The sequence below is a fragment of the Moschus berezovskii genome, chromosome 13, assembly GCF_049115385.1.
Source record: "Moschus berezovskii isolate FMDL1 chromosome 13, NW_MosBer_1.0, whole genome shotgun sequence".
In the NCBI taxonomy this organism is placed as follows: domain Eukaryota; kingdom Metazoa; phylum Chordata; class Mammalia; order Artiodactyla; family Moschidae; genus Moschus; species Moschus berezovskii.
The window spans coordinates 74,140,565-74,162,856 of NC_142472.1; the positions used below are offsets into that span (position 1 = coordinate 74,140,565).

At 39.6% G+C, this 22,292-nt stretch overlaps 1 protein-coding gene across 1 annotated transcript in view; it reads left to right on the forward strand.

Moving 5' to 3' along the window:
- The window catches only part of EPSTI1 (epithelial stromal interaction 1), a 98,540-nt gene extending 77,520 nt beyond the window's left edge, over positions 1–21,020 (forward strand). The window contains exons 9-11 of the mRNA XM_055426039.2: positions 8,106–8,179; positions 14,881–14,980; positions 20,543–21,020. Coding sequence (XP_055282014.1) covers positions 8,106–8,179; positions 14,881–14,980; positions 20,543–20,551 — 183 coding nt within the window. The 3' untranslated portion in view covers positions 20,552–21,020. The remainder of the gene's footprint in view (positions 1–8,105; positions 8,180–14,880; positions 14,981–20,542) is intronic.
- The last annotated feature ends 1,272 nt before the right edge of the window (positions 21,021–22,292 follow it).

The following is a 22,292-nucleotide window of genomic DNA, read 5'->3' on the forward strand; positions in this document are numbered from 1 at the left end:
TTTCACTTCACTTCATATATATATGACACGCAAATTCATGAAGCATTCCATATTTTTTAGGGTTTCCCTGGTAGCTCAGCTGGTAAAGAATCTATCTGCAATGGAGGAGACAATGGTTTGATTCCTGGGTTGGGAAGATCCCCTGCAGCAAGGGATAGGCTACCTGCTCTAGTATTCTTGGGCTTCCCTTGTTGCTCAGATGGCAAAGAATTTGCCTGCAATGCGGGTGACCTGGGCTCAGTCCCTGGGTTGGGAAGATCCCTGGAGGAGGGTATGTCAACCCACTCCACAATTCTTTCTTGGAGAATCCCCCATGGACAGAGAAGCCTGGTGGGCTACAGTCCATAGGGTCACAAAGAGTCCGACATGACTAAGTGACTAAGCACAGCATAAAACATATATGTAAGAATCAATAATGCCCTCAAATATTAGTAAAAATTAATAAGAAAATAGGGGATAGAAAGATTTCATAAAAAAGCAACAATATAAAAAATTGCTCAATCCCTAAAAAAAAAAACCACATCCAAAACCCCCAAACCTAAAAAGCCCCGAAATACCTCAGAACTTTCCTGTAATCCATTAACGTCAATTTGAATAAAGTAGGTATGGCTGATACTCTGAGTGGTAAAATTCAATACTGTAATATCTACAGTTCTGTCCAAATTGATTAGTGAGTTTAATGCAATTCCAGTAAAAATTTCAGTGGAATTTGACGTAGTTTGAAAAACCATATCTACACTTCAACTGAGAGAATAATCACAAGATTAAATAAGAAATAATTTGTGTGTTTGCTGGGGTGAGGAGGGTTTACATTATTAGCTATTAAAAAACATTACAGACTCCCTCGTACTGCTGCTGCTAAGAGGGGCACCAAAGGACTCTCTGACAGTATCAAATTCTAAAGAGTTTCCTAAAATAAAAGTCTTAGATCTAAAAGGTATACATCTATTCTGAGGAAATAATCAGAAATGCACGCAAGCTGTATGGATATGATTGTTTATATTTAATATTAGCTTAATGGGAGGTTTAAAATAATTTTTCAGCAGTAGAGAAGTTGAGGATTTTGAAGTCTGGAATACCATGCAACAGTGACTACTATGCTTCAATGATGTAAGAATATGCTTACCTATGTGAAAATGAACAAAAAAGTGATTATAAAATAGAGTCTGGGTGAGTTTTGAAGCCTGCCTCTTCTCTTGCTGTACTTTGTGCGGATTACTTTCTCTTTCTAAACATCATCTGTTATGGATGATAGTCATGCTGTTGACCTCATGACACTGGAAGATTACCTGAGAGTGAGCATGTGGAGAGTTCAGCTTAATGCCTGGCATGTGGTAAGCCTGCAAATGTGACCCGAGGTGGTGAGAAGCAGTTACAATCTCTGTATGTATGTAAATCAGGAAATGAAGAAAATATACTGACATGTTAAAGGAGCTTATCTCTGGCTGGAGAGTTTTTATGAGTGATTATTATATTTTTCCTCATAATTTCTATACTTTTTACATTTTCCATCATATAAAAGCAAGTTTTATGATAAAAAATATTTTTTATAAGTTGGAAGAAATTTGATAGGAAGTATTTCTGGGTGGGAGAGAACTCAATGACTATTGTAGTTGAAAGTCCATTTCTTTATATTAAATAATGACAGAATTAACAATAACTAGTAAGAGAGGGGGGCTTCCCAGGTGACACTAGTGGTAAAGAACACGCTTGCCACTGAGGAGACGTAAGAGATTTGGGTTCGATCCCTGGGTCTGGAAGATCTCCTGGAGAAGGGCATGGCAACCCACTCAAGTATTCTTGCCTGGAGAATCCCACGGACAGGGGAGCCTGGCGGGCTATGTTCCATAGGATCGTAGAGTCGGACATGACAGAAGCGATTTAGCACAGCCCAGTAAGAGAGTAGTACACATTATTAATGCTATTTTTCCACTCTCCTACTTTACCCATGAGTATTTTCCTTTCTTGGATTTGGTTGGTTTCCTCTCAATAATTTGAGTTCATTTCCACTTTTTCTCATAGCCAACGTCATTCTGGGGAAAGGCATTACTTTGGGGAGCTGAAGAACCAAGGCTCCTCTAAGCTGTCCCCGGCCCCAAACTCTTCTCCTGTTTTTTGTTGTTTTTTTAAACATCCAAAGGTAGGGGTTCTTGAAGTTCCTGGCATCAACTCTCCTGCTTCCACTATCCTTTTCCCCTTGTTGAGTTGAGAGAACATTCTCTCCTGGGAGAAGCAGGTCTGCCCTGGTGATGACACATTAATGTTTACATATAATGCAGTCAAACTGAAGCATGTCAGAACATGCCCCACTGGAATTCGAATACGATTTTAAAATGACCCTGTCCTAGTCTGCAATCACCACAGCCTTGCTTTGGAATATGCCTTTAAACTCATCAGCTTTCTCACACATCCGGCCTCGTACACACCTGTTTGTTGTTGAGGCGAGCCTTTGGTAGAATGCAACACAGAGAAGTGATTTCTGTAGCCTCTGACAGCGTCCTGCCGTCAGCTCGGGCCCCCAGCACTGCTGCATCACAGCCCTCCTCCAGTAAGAGCGGTCCCAGCAGCGCCGGCACAGGCCGCGGCACATTGCAGCGTCGCCCTCATTCACTAAACACTCCCCCTGGTGGCTCAGCTGGTGAAGAACCCGTCTGCGGTGCAGGAGGCCTGGGTTCAATCCCTAGGTTGGGGAGATCCCCTGGAGCAGGGAATGGCTACTCACTCCAGTGTTCTTGCCTGGGAAATTCCATGGGGTCACCAAGAGTCGGACACAACTGGGCGACTGAACTGAACTGAACTGACTTGGCCAGTGTTTACAGGAGGTTCTGCTTTAGCGTCTCCAAAATGAGATTTTATTTATCAGAGGACTTAAGTACCTTCTCTGTAAGGAGCTCCGTCTGAACGCAGGGCAGCAGGCAGAGAGGGAGAAGACACATGGTCTTTCCCCTGGGAGCCTTCGTGGGTGCACTTAAAATGTCGAACGTTCGGGAACATTTGCTCCTTGTCTCTAGTTTGTATCCCTTCCTTCTTACTCTGTCATGTTGCTTGAACTTGTGTCCAGCGATGCGTTTCTTTCTGTTTTGTGTCACAGTTGTTTCCCGGGTCTGTCTTCCTCATTATTCTGTGATTTCCTTCAGGTTGGAGGTGGGTCTTCTTTGCATCTGTACCTCAGCCTCAATCCAGGTGTCTGGAAAATGGTTGGTGCTTCACAAATATGTGTTGAGTGAGACGAGATTTGACAGTGTCCCAGATGCTGTGTGTCGTGTCCCTCCGACTTGGAGAGCATTTTTATTTTCTTAGTGCCCAAAGCTCAGTCCTTGGAACAGGAACGACCTGTTTTGTATCTGTCCAAGGAGGTGTTGCACTTCTGGGTGAGAACCGCATCAGTGAACCGGGAATATGCTTATAAAGCATACAGATGCATCTGCAGTGGCTGTCAGCTCAGCAGAAGAAATTAATTAGTTGAAATTATCCTTCGTGGCACCAAAGGAAAACCAGCCTCTCCCTAGTAAACACGCTTTGCTGCTTGTAGAATAAAAACCCTGAGCGCAGCGGAGCGCGAGCGCCCCCTCCCGCCACCTGGAGCCGTGGTCCTGCGTGGAGGCGCCTCGTCGGCCCCCTCCCGCCCCCTCCCGCTCTGTGTCCTCTCCCCTCCCGTCCTCGCCTCTGTAGCAGGACGCTCTGTGCTAGCCTCCTCCTGTCCTCCTTTTTGCCTTCCCTGACAGTTCTTGGCTTCATGATGTTGTGTTATGCTCTTTTACATTTTTGTGTATTAAAAACTAGATATCCATGGGGATTTTTAAATAAAGGAAAGCAGAAAGAAACAGAAATGGTCTCCCACACAGATACAAACCTTTCTTGATAATCTGAGGAAGTAATGTTCACATGGTTCTAAGATTAAAACAACAAACACTACTTATGATATTAAAGTTCCCTTTCTCTGCCTACCTACCTGCCACGCTTGGAGCTCCAATGATAGTTACAATTAACATTTTAGTATGTGTTTTACCATAAAAATGTCTAAGATATGTATACCAGCATATAAAAGTTAAAAATGGATATATGTGTATCATTTCTATTTACATGGAACAGTACCCTCCAAAGTGCTCTGAACATTACTTTTATCATTTAATGTATCTTAGAGATCTTATCATAGGCACCCCCTCTCTGCCATCTGTCTGATTCTTTGGATCTGTTGCATAATATTCCATTGTGTGGATGCTGCCATACTTTACTGTGCCAGGTCCTTGTAAATGTGCATGAAGTCTTTCTCTTAAACTTGTAACTGTTTCAGTAATTCAGATGTGCCTCTCCTTTTACACATCTTTGAACATTCTGCAAAGGATGTGTAAATTTTACATATTTATGGTTACTGCTCTCCAAAAACTAATTTTTTATTAACTTAGACACTCCACCATAGTGCTGGAATGTACCTGATTCTCTATCAAACTTTTCTAGTTTTTGTCAACAGGATAGAAGAAAAACTTTATCTCATTGTTCTGATTTATATTCTTTGAGTATGTGTGAAAATGATAACTATTTTTAAATTTACAGGCATTCTGTGATTTAGCTGCCAACTTCCTCTTCCTTTGCTTGGCCCTTTTTCTGTTTGGTGGCTGTGTTTTCTTTATTGGTTTATGTAAGGTCTTTAACTTCCTTCTTAGGCCTTCCCTGAGCCTCCACCTAAAATAAGAACTGAGTCACTGAGCCTCACAACAGCATGTTTAATCCTCTGCATAGGATTATTGGTGGATATTTTTCTCACTTATTCATGGCCTTCTCTTTTTTTAGAATATAAACTCTTAAGGAGCAAGGATCTCCTCTGTCTTGTTATTGTATCCCCGCCACATAGATGCAAGCCTGCCTCACAATATGCACTCAGATATTGTTGAATGACTGAATGAAAGAATAACTGAATTAGCCTATGTGTGTCATAGACGTCTTTTTAAGTTTTTATCCCATTTGAAGTTTTGAATTTTGATGTAGCCAAATTTATTAATCCTTTTATTTCAAGAGCCTGTACCTTCCTCATTTCAAGTTTATAAATAAACTTACCCATGCCTCCTTTGGAAACTTCTACGATTCCATCTTTTAAGTTCAAGTCCTGGGGCTCTGTAAAATTTATTTTGATATAAAAATAAAGGATCTTGTTCTGATTTTTTCTCACAGTAGTCAGCTAGTCCATCATCATTCACTAAACTATCTCTCCTGTGAGGGTTTAGCAAAACAACTTATGGTAAGCTGTGCTTCCATGTAGTAAGTCTTTTCCTGAACTCAATCAAATTGTTTTAATTACTGCAGTTTCATGATATGTTTTAATATTTGGGAAAGCTGGTTCTCACTCATTTCTCTTTTTCAAGAATTTTTTTATTGCTATTTGCTAATTTATCTTTTAGCAGATAAATTTCAGGATCATTTTTGCCAAGGATGAAAAAATTATCTTAAAATTATTTTAAGGAAATATGTGGTAATACACATCTATAAAATATATGTTTCAAAGGTTTTTAGATACTTTTTTGTCTCATATTTAGGATTGATGTCCTAATTTAGCTTGTCCAGGGTTCATTTTATCAAACTTGGAATGGCTAGATATAGAAGTTGCTCCTTGGAGAAACAGGTTAATATAAGTGGGAAGAATTAGTATCCTTTGACAAGAGGGATTCATGTTTGAACTTAGGTTAGATATACTCTGCTAGAACTTTTGCATGTAAATGGGCTCTACAGTTCTAGATATGGCTGTTTATTCTTGAGTATGATTAACTAGTGATCACGTCCGACTCTTCGCGACCCTGTGGACTGTAGCCCACCAGGCTCCTCCATCCATGGGATTCTCCAGGCAAGAATACTGGAGTGGGTTGCCATTTCCTTCTCCAGGGGATCTTCCCGACCCAGGGATCGAACCCAGGTCTCCCACATTGCAGGCAGACACTTTAACCTCTGAGCCACCAGGGAAGCCCCTTAACTAGTGACAAGTTATCCTTTATCTCCACCGCCTATACTGGATGCATTTTTATAGATTAGGTACAAAAAAGTCTAAGCTCTCGTCTTTATTTTGTTACTTAGGAGCCATTTAGCCCTTGACAAAACACTTAAACTGAGTCTCTGATCCTTTGTTTCCTCTTCTATAAAACAAGTGTAATAATGTTTATCCATTCATTCATCAAAAAACACTATCTATCTTTGAGAATTGTTGTGAGGATCAAGTAACAGAATTCCGGTGTAATTTTTGCTTCAGAATATTAAGGTCTGATTAAATACTGCACTTTCAAAACATTTCATTTGCTTAACTCCAGTCCCTCTCTCCCTAGATCCCCTAAAAAGACAATAAAGGAAATGTTTTTTAAAAAGGCATAAGCCAGTATGTAGAACAAAAGTGCAGACCAGGAGACTGCAGCAAAAAACATTATCAGCACAATTTTGGAAGCTGGAAAAGCAGGAGAAGGCAGAACTCATTTTCAAGAAATGTAATACTGATATTGAAGCAGTCCTGATACAGGTGTGGAATTAGAGGCACCTGGTATCTCAGAGGGATAGAGTTGAAAAAAGGGTGACTTTGAAATCTAGCTGAGGAGTGGTAAGGACTCTTCCCTCACCACAGTGAAACTTGAAACAAAGTTGTCAGGATGAAGGATGAGGATGGTGGTGTACTGGGAAGGGAAGTGGGCATTGGGATGGAGGTAGTAATAGAGATGGAAATCTCCATGGTAGGAGGCCAAGTGATAATGCTATTTTTTTTTTAAATTAAGAAACAGAAGAATATTCATGCTTTAAACAAGACAACCGACAGATGAAACCACACACAAAAACTGAACATGATTGTATGGGTGAGGGGGAAGATTGGGCCTTCCTTTATTTTAATATGAGCCTAGTATAAGTAGTACTGTTACTTGGTAGATTTTTAAACTATGCTTATACAGTGGCAGAAATTAAAGTGAAAGACTTTATGCCACTGTGAAAAAGTAAGTCTCTAGCACAAGCCTCAGCATTTAATACTTGTGAAATGACTGAATGAATACTCTTTTTTTTCCCTTGTCATTGGTGCTCAGGAGAAATTAGAATTAAATATTGTGCTTTAGGGATTAATGTGTAGCTTATTTGGATTATCACAGCATAAGAAACCAGTCTTTATTTTGGAGGCTATACAATGTTGGAAGGCCTTAGAATAAAATTAAAAGAATAAAATGTCAATCTGAATTTTGGATTTATTTTATACTTTTCATCATGGAAGTTTGGGGGTTAAAAAAATACACAAGCTGCTATGTGTTTATCAAGAGGTGACTGTATTTTCTCTCTCAGTTAGTGCCGGAGTCAGAAAACCTCTTTGACTCAGGCACTAACTCATGACAGGGGCCTGATAATTTCCCTCTGCCTTTTTCTGCCTGTGATATGAGGTTATAACTTGGTCTGCCTAAAGTTTAGGCAGTCGAGTGTTGAGATTCTCGGGCAACTTATTTGTTTGGTTTGATACTGTGAGCACAGTATCTGAATGTGGAAGTTGCTGACTCTTCCAAGAAGACAGAATGTCAGAAGCTAGAGATTTAGTTGGAGTAACATGACCTCCTATTTGAAGCAAAGCATCCACTCCCATGTTCTGCTAGTTTTAGAAATAACTAGTCAGTGATAGCTGTGTGATTATTCTCCAGGATGGAAAATGTGTTTCTAATGGAACTGCTCTACAGAATTGAGTCCAATATATATTTGTAAGCAACTGTGAATTTGCTGGGAAAAAGAAGCTCAAGAAATTATCAAGAAATAGTATTGTGTAACATTCCTTAAGGAAATTAATTTGTTTTTTTTTCTTTCTAAGACACAGGTGAGTTTGGCTCACGTTGCGTTTTCTCCTGTGTATATTGTACCTAATGGTCCAATAGCTTGAACATGCACATTGCCTTTTTAATCTCACAGTTTTACACTCACAGCTATTATTTGGCTAAGGCACAATTATTTTTGCTACCTAGTTATGTAAGAAAACAATTTCACATGGAAACGGCACTTAAGTAAGTTTCAAAGATGAAATATTGTACTAGCTAAGGTTAAATATGTAATTGATTTGGGTGTCTTCTGTACAACCATGTTAACTGAAAACCATATTTTAATGTTCCTAGGGTGAATTACTGGAATTTAAACGACAGCAACAGGAGGAAGAAAGAACCAAAAGCCACCAAGCTGAACACAGGAGGTATAAATCACTAAAATAAGCATCCTTGGTTAGAACAATTACCTATAAAATTGTTGCAATGTTTTAGGAAAGCACAGTAGTACTGAACAGGATTTTGGAATCTATATTAGTTTTTTAATCATTATATTATTGGGGTGTGTGAGAATGCCAGCTGCTACACACACACACACACACACACACACACAATGCCAGCTGCTACACACACACACACACACAATGCCAGCTGCTACACACACACACACACACACACACACACACACACGCAATATCCAATTTTTCTGAACTGGCGGCATAAACTGACCCTAGAAAGTAGACTCAGCTCTCAAGCTCTATGTTTGTTTAGGTTATACTTAATCTGCCTCCCATAAGAAAAGCATAGTAATCCTTTTATATAATCCTTACCATTTGTACACTACTTTATAATAACTGAACTAGTATAGATGGTAAGATACTCATACCTGAATATAAAAGCTCAAACAAGAATTACCATTAGTTATTTTATGCTGACTAATACATTAGGGAAAACTTTTTACAATCAGTAAGTAATTTTTAATAGTGGAAATAATCTTTATCTTATTTCTAATGTCAGACATTAAGAGTGCCCAGAATATCATGTTGATATTGGGTCAGTGCTAATAATTACCTTATCTATCATTATTCTAGATTTTCCTAGTGTGAGCAGTTGGGTTATTTGAGTTTATTGCCATGTGATTGAGTGTCTCAGGAGAAGAATTTAATATAAAGGCTTTCATGATTTAAAGGAGCAAATTCTTTCGAAACTGACGGGCTTCATTTATGTGTTTAACCTTCCCACTATCACTAAGGTGTACTTTTTTTCTTTTTTTTTTTAAGTTTATAAGATTTATTTATTTATTTATTTTTTCTTTTTTCTCCTCACTTTTTTTTTTTAATTGGAGGCTAATTACTTTATTGTATTGGTTTTGCCATACATTGACATGAATCTGCCCTGGGTGTACATGTGTTCCCCATCTTGAAACCCCTTCCCACCTCCCTCCCCATCCCATCCCTCCAGTTCATCCCAGTACACCAGCCCCGAGCATCCTGTATCATGTATCAAACCTGGACTGGCGATTCATTTCACATATGATAATATACATGTTTCAATGCCATTCTCCCAAATCATCCCACCCTCACCCTCTCCCACAGAGTCCAAAAGACTGTTCTATACATCTGTGTCTCTTTTGCTGTCTTGTATACAGGGTTATCATTATCATCTTTCTAAATTCCATATATATGTGTTAGTATACTGTATTGGTGTTTTAATTTGTGGTGGTTTCATTTTGTAAATGAGACTTTAGAAAGTGTTAATGGAAGTTCCTAATTCTGCTGTGCCTGCCAACTGAGGCTGTGTTTTCATATTATTTTGAATGGATTATTCTGCTTCCATGGTCCTGTCAAAATAGTTTTAAAATGTTAAATGTGAATTTATGTGTTTTTCTCTGGTTATAAAGTGAAAGAGTGAAAGTGTTAGTCACTCAATTATGTCTGACTCTTTGAGACCCCATAGACTGTAGCCCACCAGGCTCCTCTGTTCATGGGATTCTCTGGGAAAGAGTACTGGAGTGGGTTGCCATTTTTTTTTCCAGGGGATCTTCCTGACCCAGGGATCAAACCTGGGTCTGCTACATTACGGGCAGCTTCTTTACTGTCTGAGCCACCAGGGAAGCCCCTCTCTGGTTGTAAGGAAACATCAAAATTCTGATACACTGGTTAGACTATTTTGTTGGATAAAGGGGAACCATTACTACTACCTATTTTTTCTTTTATTTTTCATTTTAAGAACTTTTTATTTTGCATTGGAATATTGCCAGTTAACAAACAATACTGTGATAGTTTCAGTTAAACATCAAAGGGACTCAGCCATACATATACATGTATCCATTCTCCCCCACAGTTGGACCTTTGCCAACAAAGGTCTGTCTAGTCAAGGCTGTAGTTTTTCCAGTGGTCATGTATGGACGTGAGAGTTGGATTAGAGAGAAAGATGAGTGCCGAAGAATTGATGCTTTTGAACTGTGGTGTTGGAGAAGACTCTTGAGAGTCCCTTGGACTTCAAGGAGATCCAACCACTCCATCCTAAAGGAGATCAGTCCTGAATATTCATTGGAAGGACTGATGTTGAAGTTGAAACTTCAATACTTTGGCTTCCTGATGCAAAGAACTGACTCACTGGAAAAGATCCTGATGCTGGGAAAAATTGAAGGTGGGAGTAGAAGGGGATAACAGAGGATGAGATGGTTGGATGGCATCACTGACTCAATGGACATGGGTTTGGGTAAACTCTGGGAGCTGGTGATGGACAGGGAGGCCAGGCGTGCTGCAGTCCATGGGGTCGCAGAGTCGGACATGACTAAGCAACTGAACTGAACTGATTCTCCCCCAAACTCCCCTTACCATTCAGGCTGCCACATAAAATTTACTGCTACCTTTTCTTTTTTTTAATAAATTAGGTCATAAATTAGTCTTGTACTTTTTCTCTTTAAAAGTCTTTCTATTAAAAAACCTGATATTTCTATAACACCAGTTATTAGTAGGCAGTATTTCTCTGGATTTCTGAGGATTAATTGGATTATAAAGCTTTAGGCATTTTAAAGATAGTGATATGTCACATTAATAGGCCCCACTGCTAAGAAATTAATCTTCACTGGGCACCCGATAAAAATGCATTATTTGATTAGAGGTCGAAAAGATTACTTTTTGTTATAGGAACTTTGACCTTTATTTCCTTATTGCTGAATACCTAAATATTGATGGCACTATTTATTTCCTTCACCTTTTATTCTTTCTATTGATTCTAGTTAAATATAGATCCCAATTTAATCCAATATAAAATCTCTCTGGATGATAAACTCAGAAACCAGTTTTGAAACAATTGATCAAGTCTTTACACATATTTTATTTATACTATCAGTTTTTGATAAAAGCTCATGTTTGTATTGTCCTTTGGTGTTTACAGTGATCTTTTCCATCTTTTCATATGAAAATACTCATTCAGTTGTCACTTAAAGAATAAAATAGCTGTGTCCATTCCTGCTGAGGGCAGCAATACAAGCTATGTGGTTTGGGTAAAGGGGTTGTTAAGTTAGGTTTTCTCCAGGGACATAATTTTATTGGCGACGAGAAGACGATGTGTTTTCTACTGTTTGGAAGTTCACATAGCAGAAAATGCAGCCCTGAGTTTTATAATAGAAATCATGCAGATTCCTAACAAGCTTTACAACCAATCCTGTAACGACTGAACCTGATGGCACCTGAACCTGACCCAGTGTAACTTTTTGAGGAACAGAAGAAAGTTAAAACTTCACAGGAAAAAACAGAGCGCTGGGGGTGAAGGACTTGAACTGGGCTGCAAGCTGGAAATTGGAATGAACTGAACTGATTTATTGAAACATGAATCATCTCTGAACAATAGTTTTTATCCAAGTTAAGCCTCTGAAGAAAATCCTGAGCACTAACTTGACAGCAGTGAAATATATGTATTTTCTAAAACTAGTAAACAAAAATATAAACTGGTACTTTTCCCCCCATTTGAATTTGTTACTGAGTCCAAGCTCGCAGTTTTCGTCCCATGACAGGCCAATAAATTGAGAGATGAGTTGTTGGGATAAAGAACAGCAACATTATTGGACAGCTGGCAAAAGATGGTAGACGTGTATCTCAAAGAACCAGTCTTGCCTGAATTAGAATTCAGGCTTCTTTTCTACTAAAAGGGGAGGGAGTAAAGTCAAACATTTCCTGGTTCCAGTCAGTCATTGGAGTTTCTGTGTTAGTTTCTTCCTCCCCACAATCATTAATAGAGGGCCTGGTCAGGATGTTTCCTGCGAGCTAAACAAAGGTATTTTAGCTTAATGATCATTATTGGAGAAGCAGGGTTCTCAGAGATGGGCCATTATGTATAATTTAAGCTTATAGGCAACATCCCTTTAGTGATTAACTTGTAATAGAATACAAAAGGCTCTTCCCTATTACAAATTCTTGATAGAAATTGAAAAAGTAATCTCTTTACCACCCGTAATCTCTAGTTGACCCAGTCTGCTGTCCTCTTAATAACATGCTCAAAAGTGAATCACATCACCTTGTGTACATGACAAAGTCATCCATCTTCAAAGTGTTTAAGTGAATTGAGGGCAGTGGACAATGAACTACTCTCACTACCACGGCTAATTTTACAATGCAGCTGCAGCCACAGAAAGAGGCTAATGTGGGGACCATGCACCTGGACAATTCATTCATTCACCTCTTAAGAATCAGGGCATACCCTGTGCTTTGTTCTAGGCACTAGGAATAGGTGTAAACAAGGCAGAGAAGGTCCCCAACTGCATGGGATTTACAGTCTAGAGGAGATAAATAGAAGTTAACAATTTAGCAGCAAGATTATTTCAGATAGTGGTGCACATCATGAGGACCACATCACAAAGTGATGCTAAGGGAGAGATTACAGGCAATCATTCCTCAATGAAGAGGTGACATCCAAGAACAAGAGTCAGGCACACAGAGACGGGAAGTGGGCAAAACATTACAATGGGATGTCCCTCTTATCAAGCATAGCAACAAACACAAAGGCCCTAAATTGGGAATAAGCTTGGAACTTTCTGAGTCCCAAATGATTTGATTATAGACGGTGAGAAAGAGAAGACTACAAAATGAGGAAAGAAAGATAGGAAACAGAAGATTTTGTAAGTCAGTTATTTTATTCTAAGACTAATAAGCCGTGGGAGGGTTTTAAACAAAAGGAAGGCCTGATCCCTTTTATAATTTATTCAAGTGGTTGTGTGGAGAATGTATTGCAGAGGGCAGGAGTACAAAGAGAGGCAAATGAGATAAGACAGGGATTTGGACTAGAATGGTGGCCATGGAAATAAATAGGTAAATCCAGGCTGTGTTTAGTGGGTGGAGCCAACAAGGATTCTAGTGGGTTGGATGTGAGGTGGGACGAGGGATATTGAGGGGACGTCCGTCTTTGTTACTGACAAAGAGACTGGATAAAAACAGCCCCAGGTGTATGGACTGTCTGTCCAGGTGTATGGATTATACCATTGGTTGTATAGTTTTAGAAGAATCAAAGCCAGTTCCTTCTTCCTTAATATTCAAGTCTCCGGTTAAGTTATCTTATTTCAATCTGCATGCTGAGAGGTCTAGAAAAGGTGGCATAAACATTCAGTTCTGCAGTGAACTAGGCTGACCAGTGGAGAAGGAAATGGCAATCCACTGCAGTATTCTTGCCTGGATAATCCCATGGACAGAGGAGCCTTCTAGGCTACAGTCCACAGGATCGCAAGAGTCAGACACGAGTAAACAACTAAACCACCACCATCAGGCTGACCAGAATATGACACCTTGGTAGATGTTATGGTGAGAGATTAAAGAAAAAAAAAAAGCTTTCTAATAACTAAGATGTAACCACTGCCAAATGGGGCTTGAAGTTGAAAACAGCAACCATAAACCAGAGACTAACCTGAGTCAACATACAGTTGGCATTTTAGCTAAACACACTGAGCAAGACCAATAGGCAAACCCCAGCCTCTGACTCTGCCACTCAGCAGTCACTGTCCTCAAAGTTCCCAAATCTTACACAGATGCTGACTTACAGCCACCCACCATGACCATATTCGCTAAACTTATGACTAAAAAGGAGGCTCACCTCACTGGGTCCTGCCTGACCCCTCTTCAACAAGCATGGATTGAATGGTTTCTGGGCTCCAGGGACTGTGTTTCTGTTGAGAAGCATATGGCCTTCATGATGCTGTTCCTCAATAATCCATTCACATCATAGGGTACCTATTACCATGCTATTTCTCCAGCTGCCATGTCTCTGACTGCTCAGCCATACATGGGCAACACAGAGCATGGTGTGCCCTTTTTCCTTTTTAAATTTAAAAACTGTAATATGTAATGCACAGAAGTCCATGAAAAGGATATTCAGACTGATTGATTATAAAATGGACACACAGGTAGCCAGCTCCAATGACATAATATAACGGCCACCCTACAGGTAACCCTATGCTGACTGTTAGGATAATCACTTCTCGCCTTTCTTTTTAGTTCTACCTCTTATGTGTTTGGCTGTATTTCTGAAACTGGCTGCTGCCAGTATGATCAGGCATCAGGGAAAGATGCACCCCTTCCTCTCTGGAGAGCTCGGGCTCCTTCTTCAGGCTTTTCCCTTTTCTCACTCTCCTCCTGTTTCCCTTTTGTTTTTCACTAGAGGGGCTTACCTTAGAAAGACTGGCGATGCGGCGCAGGGTGTATGGGACAGACATTTATCTTGTAACACTATTAACAGCACCACAGAACTGCGTTTGGTTTCTCTTCATGTTTCAGTTCTTGCTGAAGCTTCCATCTTTCTTCCTCCTCTGGGGTTCACACCTGGCATGGCCCTGAGGGGTATGGTTGTTTGGGTGACCAAGACTCCTGTAGGACTAGCAGAGGTGGGTGAGTGAAACTCTGGAGGAAAGAATTTATGCCCCTTTTGGACTGAGCCAAGACTACCACCACCTCCACCAAAGGACTGTTCACAGCATGTCATATGGTTAATGTGAAAAGACGTGTCTATAGATTTCTTCTGAGCAGAAAAGGGGCAGAGGTCCCCACAGTCCATTCAGACAGCACATTAGGTTCTCGGAAATCTCTCAGCCCTGCAGCAAGCTTTCCGCTTACCCACATTTTTCATTGTTTTAAAGGGTAAATAATGCTTTTCTGGACCGACTCCAAGGCAAAAGTCAACCAGGTGGCCTCCAGCACTTTGGTGGTTATTGGAATATGAATAGTGGTAACAGCTGGGTGAGTTTTATTATTTTTTTTCTCAAAAAATAAATATTTCCAAGTTGAAGAATAAAAACAATGAGAATTTAAAAAGTATGTTGTGGCCTTCTCTCCAGATAAATATTTTTTTGGTGTGCCATTCAGCTGTGTGGTGGGCAGGCAGCTGGGGTGATTACTGTAAATTCCACAATAGCTTCTGAGAGATGGACAAAGTCCTGATTTTAGCTCTAGCCCAATGCCAACCACAATAAAAAATGACACCTGCCCTTTGTTTGCTGTGTGATTGCCTGGACTGCAAGTCTTTTTAAAAAAAAAAAATCACCCTTTGCCCAGGCCTACAATAAAAACCAAGGAACATTTTATTTTCCAGGAAGATTTTCAGTGAAATATGGTTCTAAAAATAGTAAGCATTCTCTTGTAACATATTCTTTCAGTGAAACTAGCACATCAAAGAAATCAGTATTTAATTTTTCACTACAAAATGATTTTAAAAAAACCCTATGGCAACAGGCACTTTTTGAAAATGAAATGTTCTTACAGATTTTGGGGAAGAAAGCCTTGCGACTAGGTTGTAATATGTGTGTAATGTGTTTTGTGTGCACAGTAGATTATTTAAACAGCACCAAAGCTTTGGAAGGTATGGGATTGTGGGGTTTGCAATGTGTGCAGAATTAAAACTAACCACAGTGGGTTTTACAATTTAATTGAAGCCCAAGTGTATTTGTACATATTAAATAAAAAAAAGGAACAGACAGAAATCTGTCTGAGATTTCAGACAGATTTGATTATGAGAAAATAATCAAGTACTTGCTGACCTGGTAACTCCAGAGGAGATCACCCCTTAATAAATACTTGGTGGACAAAAGATCATTTTTGAGAAAATAATCTGTTAGAGATTTGATATGCATGATTCCTTGGAATGCATCTAGTGGGTAAAATTTATGGATAGATCTCACAAATGTATATATATTGAAGATAATTAAATGTAGGCAAATTGTAGAGAATGCATAGTGGATGTGTCTATTTATAATGTATGCTCCTGTGTATCACTAGGGCATTCAGAGTAGAGACAATGTACAAAGATAGAAAAGAATCAAAACAGTATCTTTATAATGTGTGTGAAATTGACAAATTATTGACTTAAAAGAATATGTGAGTAGGAGTCATGTGGAAAATAGGGCATTATGAATTTAAGACATTATGAATTTAAACTTCTATCCAAGTTTAAAGAATTTGTAAGTAGTGAAATGTGATTGAAATTCAGATTTTGGACAGGACTTGGAAACTTGCTGTATATTTTCTCTTGTACTTAATAACCCCAATTTAGAAGGTTCATATACACAGAAAGGGCTTCCCTGGTGGCTCAGATGGTAAAGAATCCGCCTACCGTGCAGGAGACCTGGGTTTAATCCCTGGGTTGGGAAGATCCCCTGGAAGAGGACATGGCAAACCACTCCAGTATTCTAGCCTGGAGAATCGCGTGGACAGAGAAGCCAAGTGGGCTACAGTCCATGGGGTCACAAAGAGTTGGACACGACTGAGAGACTAAGCACACATACACAGAAAAATACCTGGGCTTGAAGAGAAGATGACAGGAGAGAGCAAATGAATACTTCATGGGCTGCCATAGGGGAATAGGGATGTGGGAGTCTGGCTTCCCTTGACTGTTGATAGGTCTTAGGTAAGTGAGCTGTGAATCTCCACTTGGGTTCCTCATAGAGAGAAGCATCACTTTCTCAGGATATGATGTGAGTGAGGATGACTGGAGATTCCTTACTAAGACGGGCATACCCATGTCCAACGTGGTCACTGGCTTTTCACTTGCGTGAAAGAAGCAGTGACACAGAGGCGAAAACTTGCCCAGGTTCTCATCTCCACCTCACTTCACTACAGACATCCCTTCATCTGTGTCTGCTTTTTGTTATGGCACAGATTCTGTCTTTTCCATCCGCTGGGGGACTTTGTTCTAACAATGCTCCTCCCTCTCTCCCGAACTGTCACATGTCTTCTCGACTAGAAAATTCTCATCAGCAGAAAATGTAAATATTAAATTATATTGATGCCCATTTTCCTTTTGCTACTGCCCTCTTTGTTCCCCTTTAGAGAAAAACTTTGAGGTATTTGTCCTGTCTCCAATTTCTTTATTCCCTTTTCTCTTAAACCCCCTCTAATCAGAATTTAGACCATCTCTGTCTAACCACAAAGTTCTTCTCGTGGTCACTAACATTATCTACATTGCAAAATCGAGTGGTTATTTCTCAGTCTTCATCTTTTGACTGATTAGCATCATTTGTCATGGTAAATCACTGCCTCCTCTTTGAAATTCTTTGTTTACTTGGCTTCTGTACTCTCCTGGGTTTTGTTTCAGTGACCGCTGCTTTCCATTCTCCTTTGCTGAAATCCCCTCTATCTTTCTGTCCTCTCCACATTAGAGTGCCTCAGGGGTACATCTTGGACTACCTTCTTTACGTTCACTTAATACCTTCATGGGCTCATTCATTCTCATGAAATTAAATACCAATATGCTTCTTGTATGGATGTGAGAGTTGGACTGTGAAGAAAGCTGATTGCCGAAGAATTGATGCTTTTGAACTGTGGTGCTGGAGAAAACTCTTCAGAGTCCCTTGGACTGCGAGGAGAGCCAACCAGTCCATTCTAAAGGAGATCAATCCTGGGTGTTCATTGGAAGGACTGATGCTAAAGCTGAAACTCTAATACTTTGGCCACCTCATGCGACGAGTTGACTCACTGGAAAAGACTCTGATGCTGGGAGGGATTGGGGGCAGGAGGAGACGGGGACGACAGAGAATGAGATGGCTGGATGGCATCACCGACTCGATGGACATGAGTTTGAGTGAACTCCGGGAGTTGGTGATGGACAGGGAGGCCTGGCGTGCTGTGATTCACGGGGTCACAAAGAGTCGGACATGACTGAACTACTGAACTGAACTGAACTGATGCTTTTTACTCCCAAATTTCAACTTCCAGCCTCGATCTCTTCCTCTGGACTTGCAGATCCATTTTTCTACCCAACATCACTACTTGTGTGTCTGAGAGACATTTCAACCTTAACATGTCTAAAACTTCACCTTTGATGCCCTTGACCCCACTTCTCTGTCTGCACTTTTTCATGTTTGCATGACTGACTCTTACACCTCTACATCTGATGCATCGGCAAGCCTCCTTGACTCTTCCTTCAAAATGTATCCAGTCTCATAGCTTCCTCCACCTTCACCACTATTATCCTGATCCAAACCACCATCATTGCTCATCTCAATTCCTGAAACCATCTCCTAGATGGTGTCCTTGCTTCCACACTTCCACCTAGAGTTTGTTCTCAACATGAGACTGAAAAATAAGTCATCTGCTGTCATTCCTTGGCTCAAAGTCCTCCAGTGGCTCTGATGACTCTCCAGAGTAAAAGCCAAAGTCCTCAGCGTAAAAGTCACAGGATGTCTATTACTCATCCTTACAGGTGCCTCAAGACCTAGAGCCCCTGCTGCTCCTCGGGCACTCTCCTCCGACCGCCATTCTTTCTCATTCCTCCCAGCTGCACCAGCTTTCTTTGGCTGTTCTTTGAATACTTAAGAACTGGCTGCTCCCTCTATACTCTTCTCCAAAACATCCAAATGATTTGTTCTCTTTCAAGCATTTTCTTAAGTTCCAAGGATTCCTTGGCCAGACTCCTGCAATTCTCTTTCCAGGCTCCATTTCTTTTTTTATAGCACTCTGCAACCTCTGGCCTAATTTTCTAACATCATTTTCTTAGATGTTTTGTTGATCAATTACTATTATTCTCTCCTGTGATAATTTATGTTCCATATTCCATCAGAGCAGGGCTCTTTGACTGTTTTGTTCACCGATATATCCTAAGTATAACACAGTGACTGAAACTTACAACAAGGACAGGAAACGGATAGCTGTGGCTGAGGGTCACTAAGACGAAATTTAGAACCAAATGATTTGATATACTTAAGTGATTAGATATTGAATTTAAGACATCTATGTATAAAACATTTGGAATAAATATTGACTTTGAAATGATAAGCAAAAACAAGAGACAAAGACAACAAGGAAGATTGAAAGCAAAACAGAACTTCTAGGAATAAAAAGTATAATCTTTGAAATTAAAGCACCCAATGAATTTATAACAAAAGGAATACAAATTAAGAACTAAACCAAAATACCACTTCTTATCCATTATTTGGCAAAATACAAGAGATTGACTACATGCTCTGTTTGCAAGACAGGGGAGACAGTTTCTTTCACACTTTGTAGGTAGGATTCAAAATGATTTAAATTGTATCTAGATTAGGGACTGTTTTCCCATAAAATAAAAACCAGGCCTACACATATTACAGAGAAGTTTTACTAAATGTTCAAGAAACAGATTATTCTAAATGTCCAGAATGTTTTCCAGATAAATGAAAAGAAAGGAGTATTCTTCCAAAGGATGAATGTAACTTAGAATCAAAATCAAAGACTGTATAGAAAAAAATCATAGGTCAGTCTCACTCATAAACATAGATTAAAAAAATCACAACAAAATTTTGACAGATTTAACAATGAATTTTTAAAAACAGCATAGTATATACTTATCCCAGAAATGTAAGTTTGGCTCATCACAAATAAATAGAACCAAAAATAGCCAAGATAATTTACCACATAAATTATAGGAGAAACACCTATAGATTATAGGAGAAACATCTCAAAAGATACAGAGAAAGCATTTGATAAATTTCAATACTCATTTGTGGTAAAAAATCTCTAACAAACTAGGTATAGAAAATAAATTTCTTTATCTAATACAAGAGATCAAAAATCTATAATAAAAACACATCCAAAGCTTTTGTTTGAATCACATATAAGATGTATCTGAACTGAACTGAAGGTAGGATATTTAAAGAATCAATTCAAATAATCATTTCTCTGATACCAGTAGGTGAGACCCTTTGAGATGCTGTGGAAACTCTGAATTCTGTGTCTTCAAGGGCAGTTAAGCATTTGCCATGACCCATGAGGCAACCTGATATTTTAGTTTCCCAGAATGTTAGAGCAGTAGTCTGAAACCTCGGTGTACCTTGGCCTGGTAGTCTGGGAGGCTTGATGGAGATGACATGACTGTTTGCACATGGTGGGGGGAAGGAACTCATTTAAGTCTATCTCCTTTCCTCAAGGTCCCCTTAGACGTCACCTTCCTGCTGTATAATACAGTGCACTTCTACTCCACACATTTCCATTTTAGCAGCTCTGCTCCATACTGTATTTGCCCTGTCCTTGCTCTAACTATGGAGGCGGGTGACAATATTTGTGAACACTATTAGTTGTCACCCGTGTTAGCCTATCTCTCAGAACACAGCTGATGAACTGTCACTCAATAAGCCAATGCACTGTTGACAGAGACCATTTTGTGAGTCGAAATGGAACTTGAAAATTAAATCATTTCACTGGGACTTGAAATCATTAAAAAAAATAGTCATGTAGTCAGAGTGTTTTTTGGAGGAACTTCATTTTGGATTTACAAAGGCTTTGAATTCTGTTTTGTTGCTGGTGCTAATTTTTGTTTTCTTTTTCTTCCAGGATACATGAGAAATATTTGCTTATGTCTGGCCTTTGTCAACTGACCTTGAAAAACCACATGAGATGTTTTTCTTTCTTGCAGCTTTGTTCAGCCTCACTGTTTTTTACCTTGACTCCAACTGCCCACCCACTCAGCTGAGCAGCTGAGGATGACTGGTTTCTTCGCCCTGTCATTATTTATGCATATTTGTAGGCGCAGATTACTGAACTCATATTTAATCTCTACTGCTAGTGAAATGTTGCATTATTTTTCTAATTGGTTTTGCCTCTTACTGGAAGTATAATTACAGTCATGTTAGTAAGCTAGAATACCAGGGAGTCATTTGATGCTTTCAGGTTAGTGAGAACTGTGGGTGCTGCCTGCCTGTTTCTAAACAGCTAATTTTTTTCTGTGTCTCAGATCAGGTTTGGGGAAGCTCTGGAACCTTTAGATTTGTATCCCTATTTTCTTAATTCAGGCTACAAATGTGAGCAAAAGTCCTTTTTATGCTTTTAAACAAATTTATAAATAAAATATGAACTGCTTCTGTATAAATGGTTTGTGTTAGTTTCTAATGAAAAGCTCTTGAGTTTTTCTCTCTTGTTTTTATATTCTTCTTTACAGTCCATAGAGATCAAATGTAGTACTGTAATCATTACCGGATTTGGCTTCGGTTTTGACTTACTTATTAATACTGTTCCTCTAGTTTTTGAGAGTGGGACAGTTCATTTCCTGAAAGGTCATAAAAAATCAGCTGGACACAAATGTCGATACCACATGTGCTTTGTACGTGTTTTAGAAACTTGTCTTTGCTCATGCAACCTAGATCCTATTACTACTTTAGTAAGAAGAGGTGGCAAGAATACTCAGAAGAACTGTACAAAAAAGATCTTCACGACGAAGATAATCATGATGGCGTGATCACTCACCTGGAACCAGACATCTTGGAATATGAAGTCAAGTGGGCCTTAAAGAGCATCACGACAAACAAAGCTAGTGGAGGTGATGGAATTCCAGTTGAGCTATTTCAAATCCTGAAAGATGATGCTGTGAAAGTGCTGCACTCAATATGCCAGCAGATTTGGAAAACTCAGCAATGGCCACAGGACTGGAAAAGGTCAGTCTTCATTCCAATCCCAAAGAAAGGCAATGCCAAAGAATGCTCAAACTACCGCACAATTGCACTCATCTCACACGCTAGTAAAGTCATGCTCAAAATTCTCCAAGCTAGGCTTCAGCAATATGTGAATTGTGAACTTCCAGATGTTCAAGCAGGTTTTAGAAAAGGCAGAGGCACCAGAGATCAAGTTGCCAATATCCGCTGGATCATGGAGAAAGCAAGAGAGTTTCAGAAAAACATCTATTTCTGCTTCATTGACTATGCCAAAGCCTTTGACTGTGTGGATCACAATAAACTGTGGAACATTCTGAAAGAGATGGGAATACCAGACCACCGGACCTGCCTCTTGAGAAACCTGTATGCAGGTCAGGAAGCAACAGTCAGAACTGGACATGGAACAACAGACTGGTTCCAAATAAGAAAAGGAGTACGTCAAGGTTGTATATTGTCACCCTGCTTATTTAACTTATATGCAGAGTACATCATGAGGAGCGCTGGGCTGGAAGAAGCACAAACTGGAATCAAGATTGCTGGGAGAAATATGAATAACCTCAGATATGCAGATGACACCACCCTTATGACAGAAAGTGAAGAGGAACTCAGGAGCCTCTTGATGAAAGTGAAAGAGGAGAGTGAAAAGGTTGGCTTGA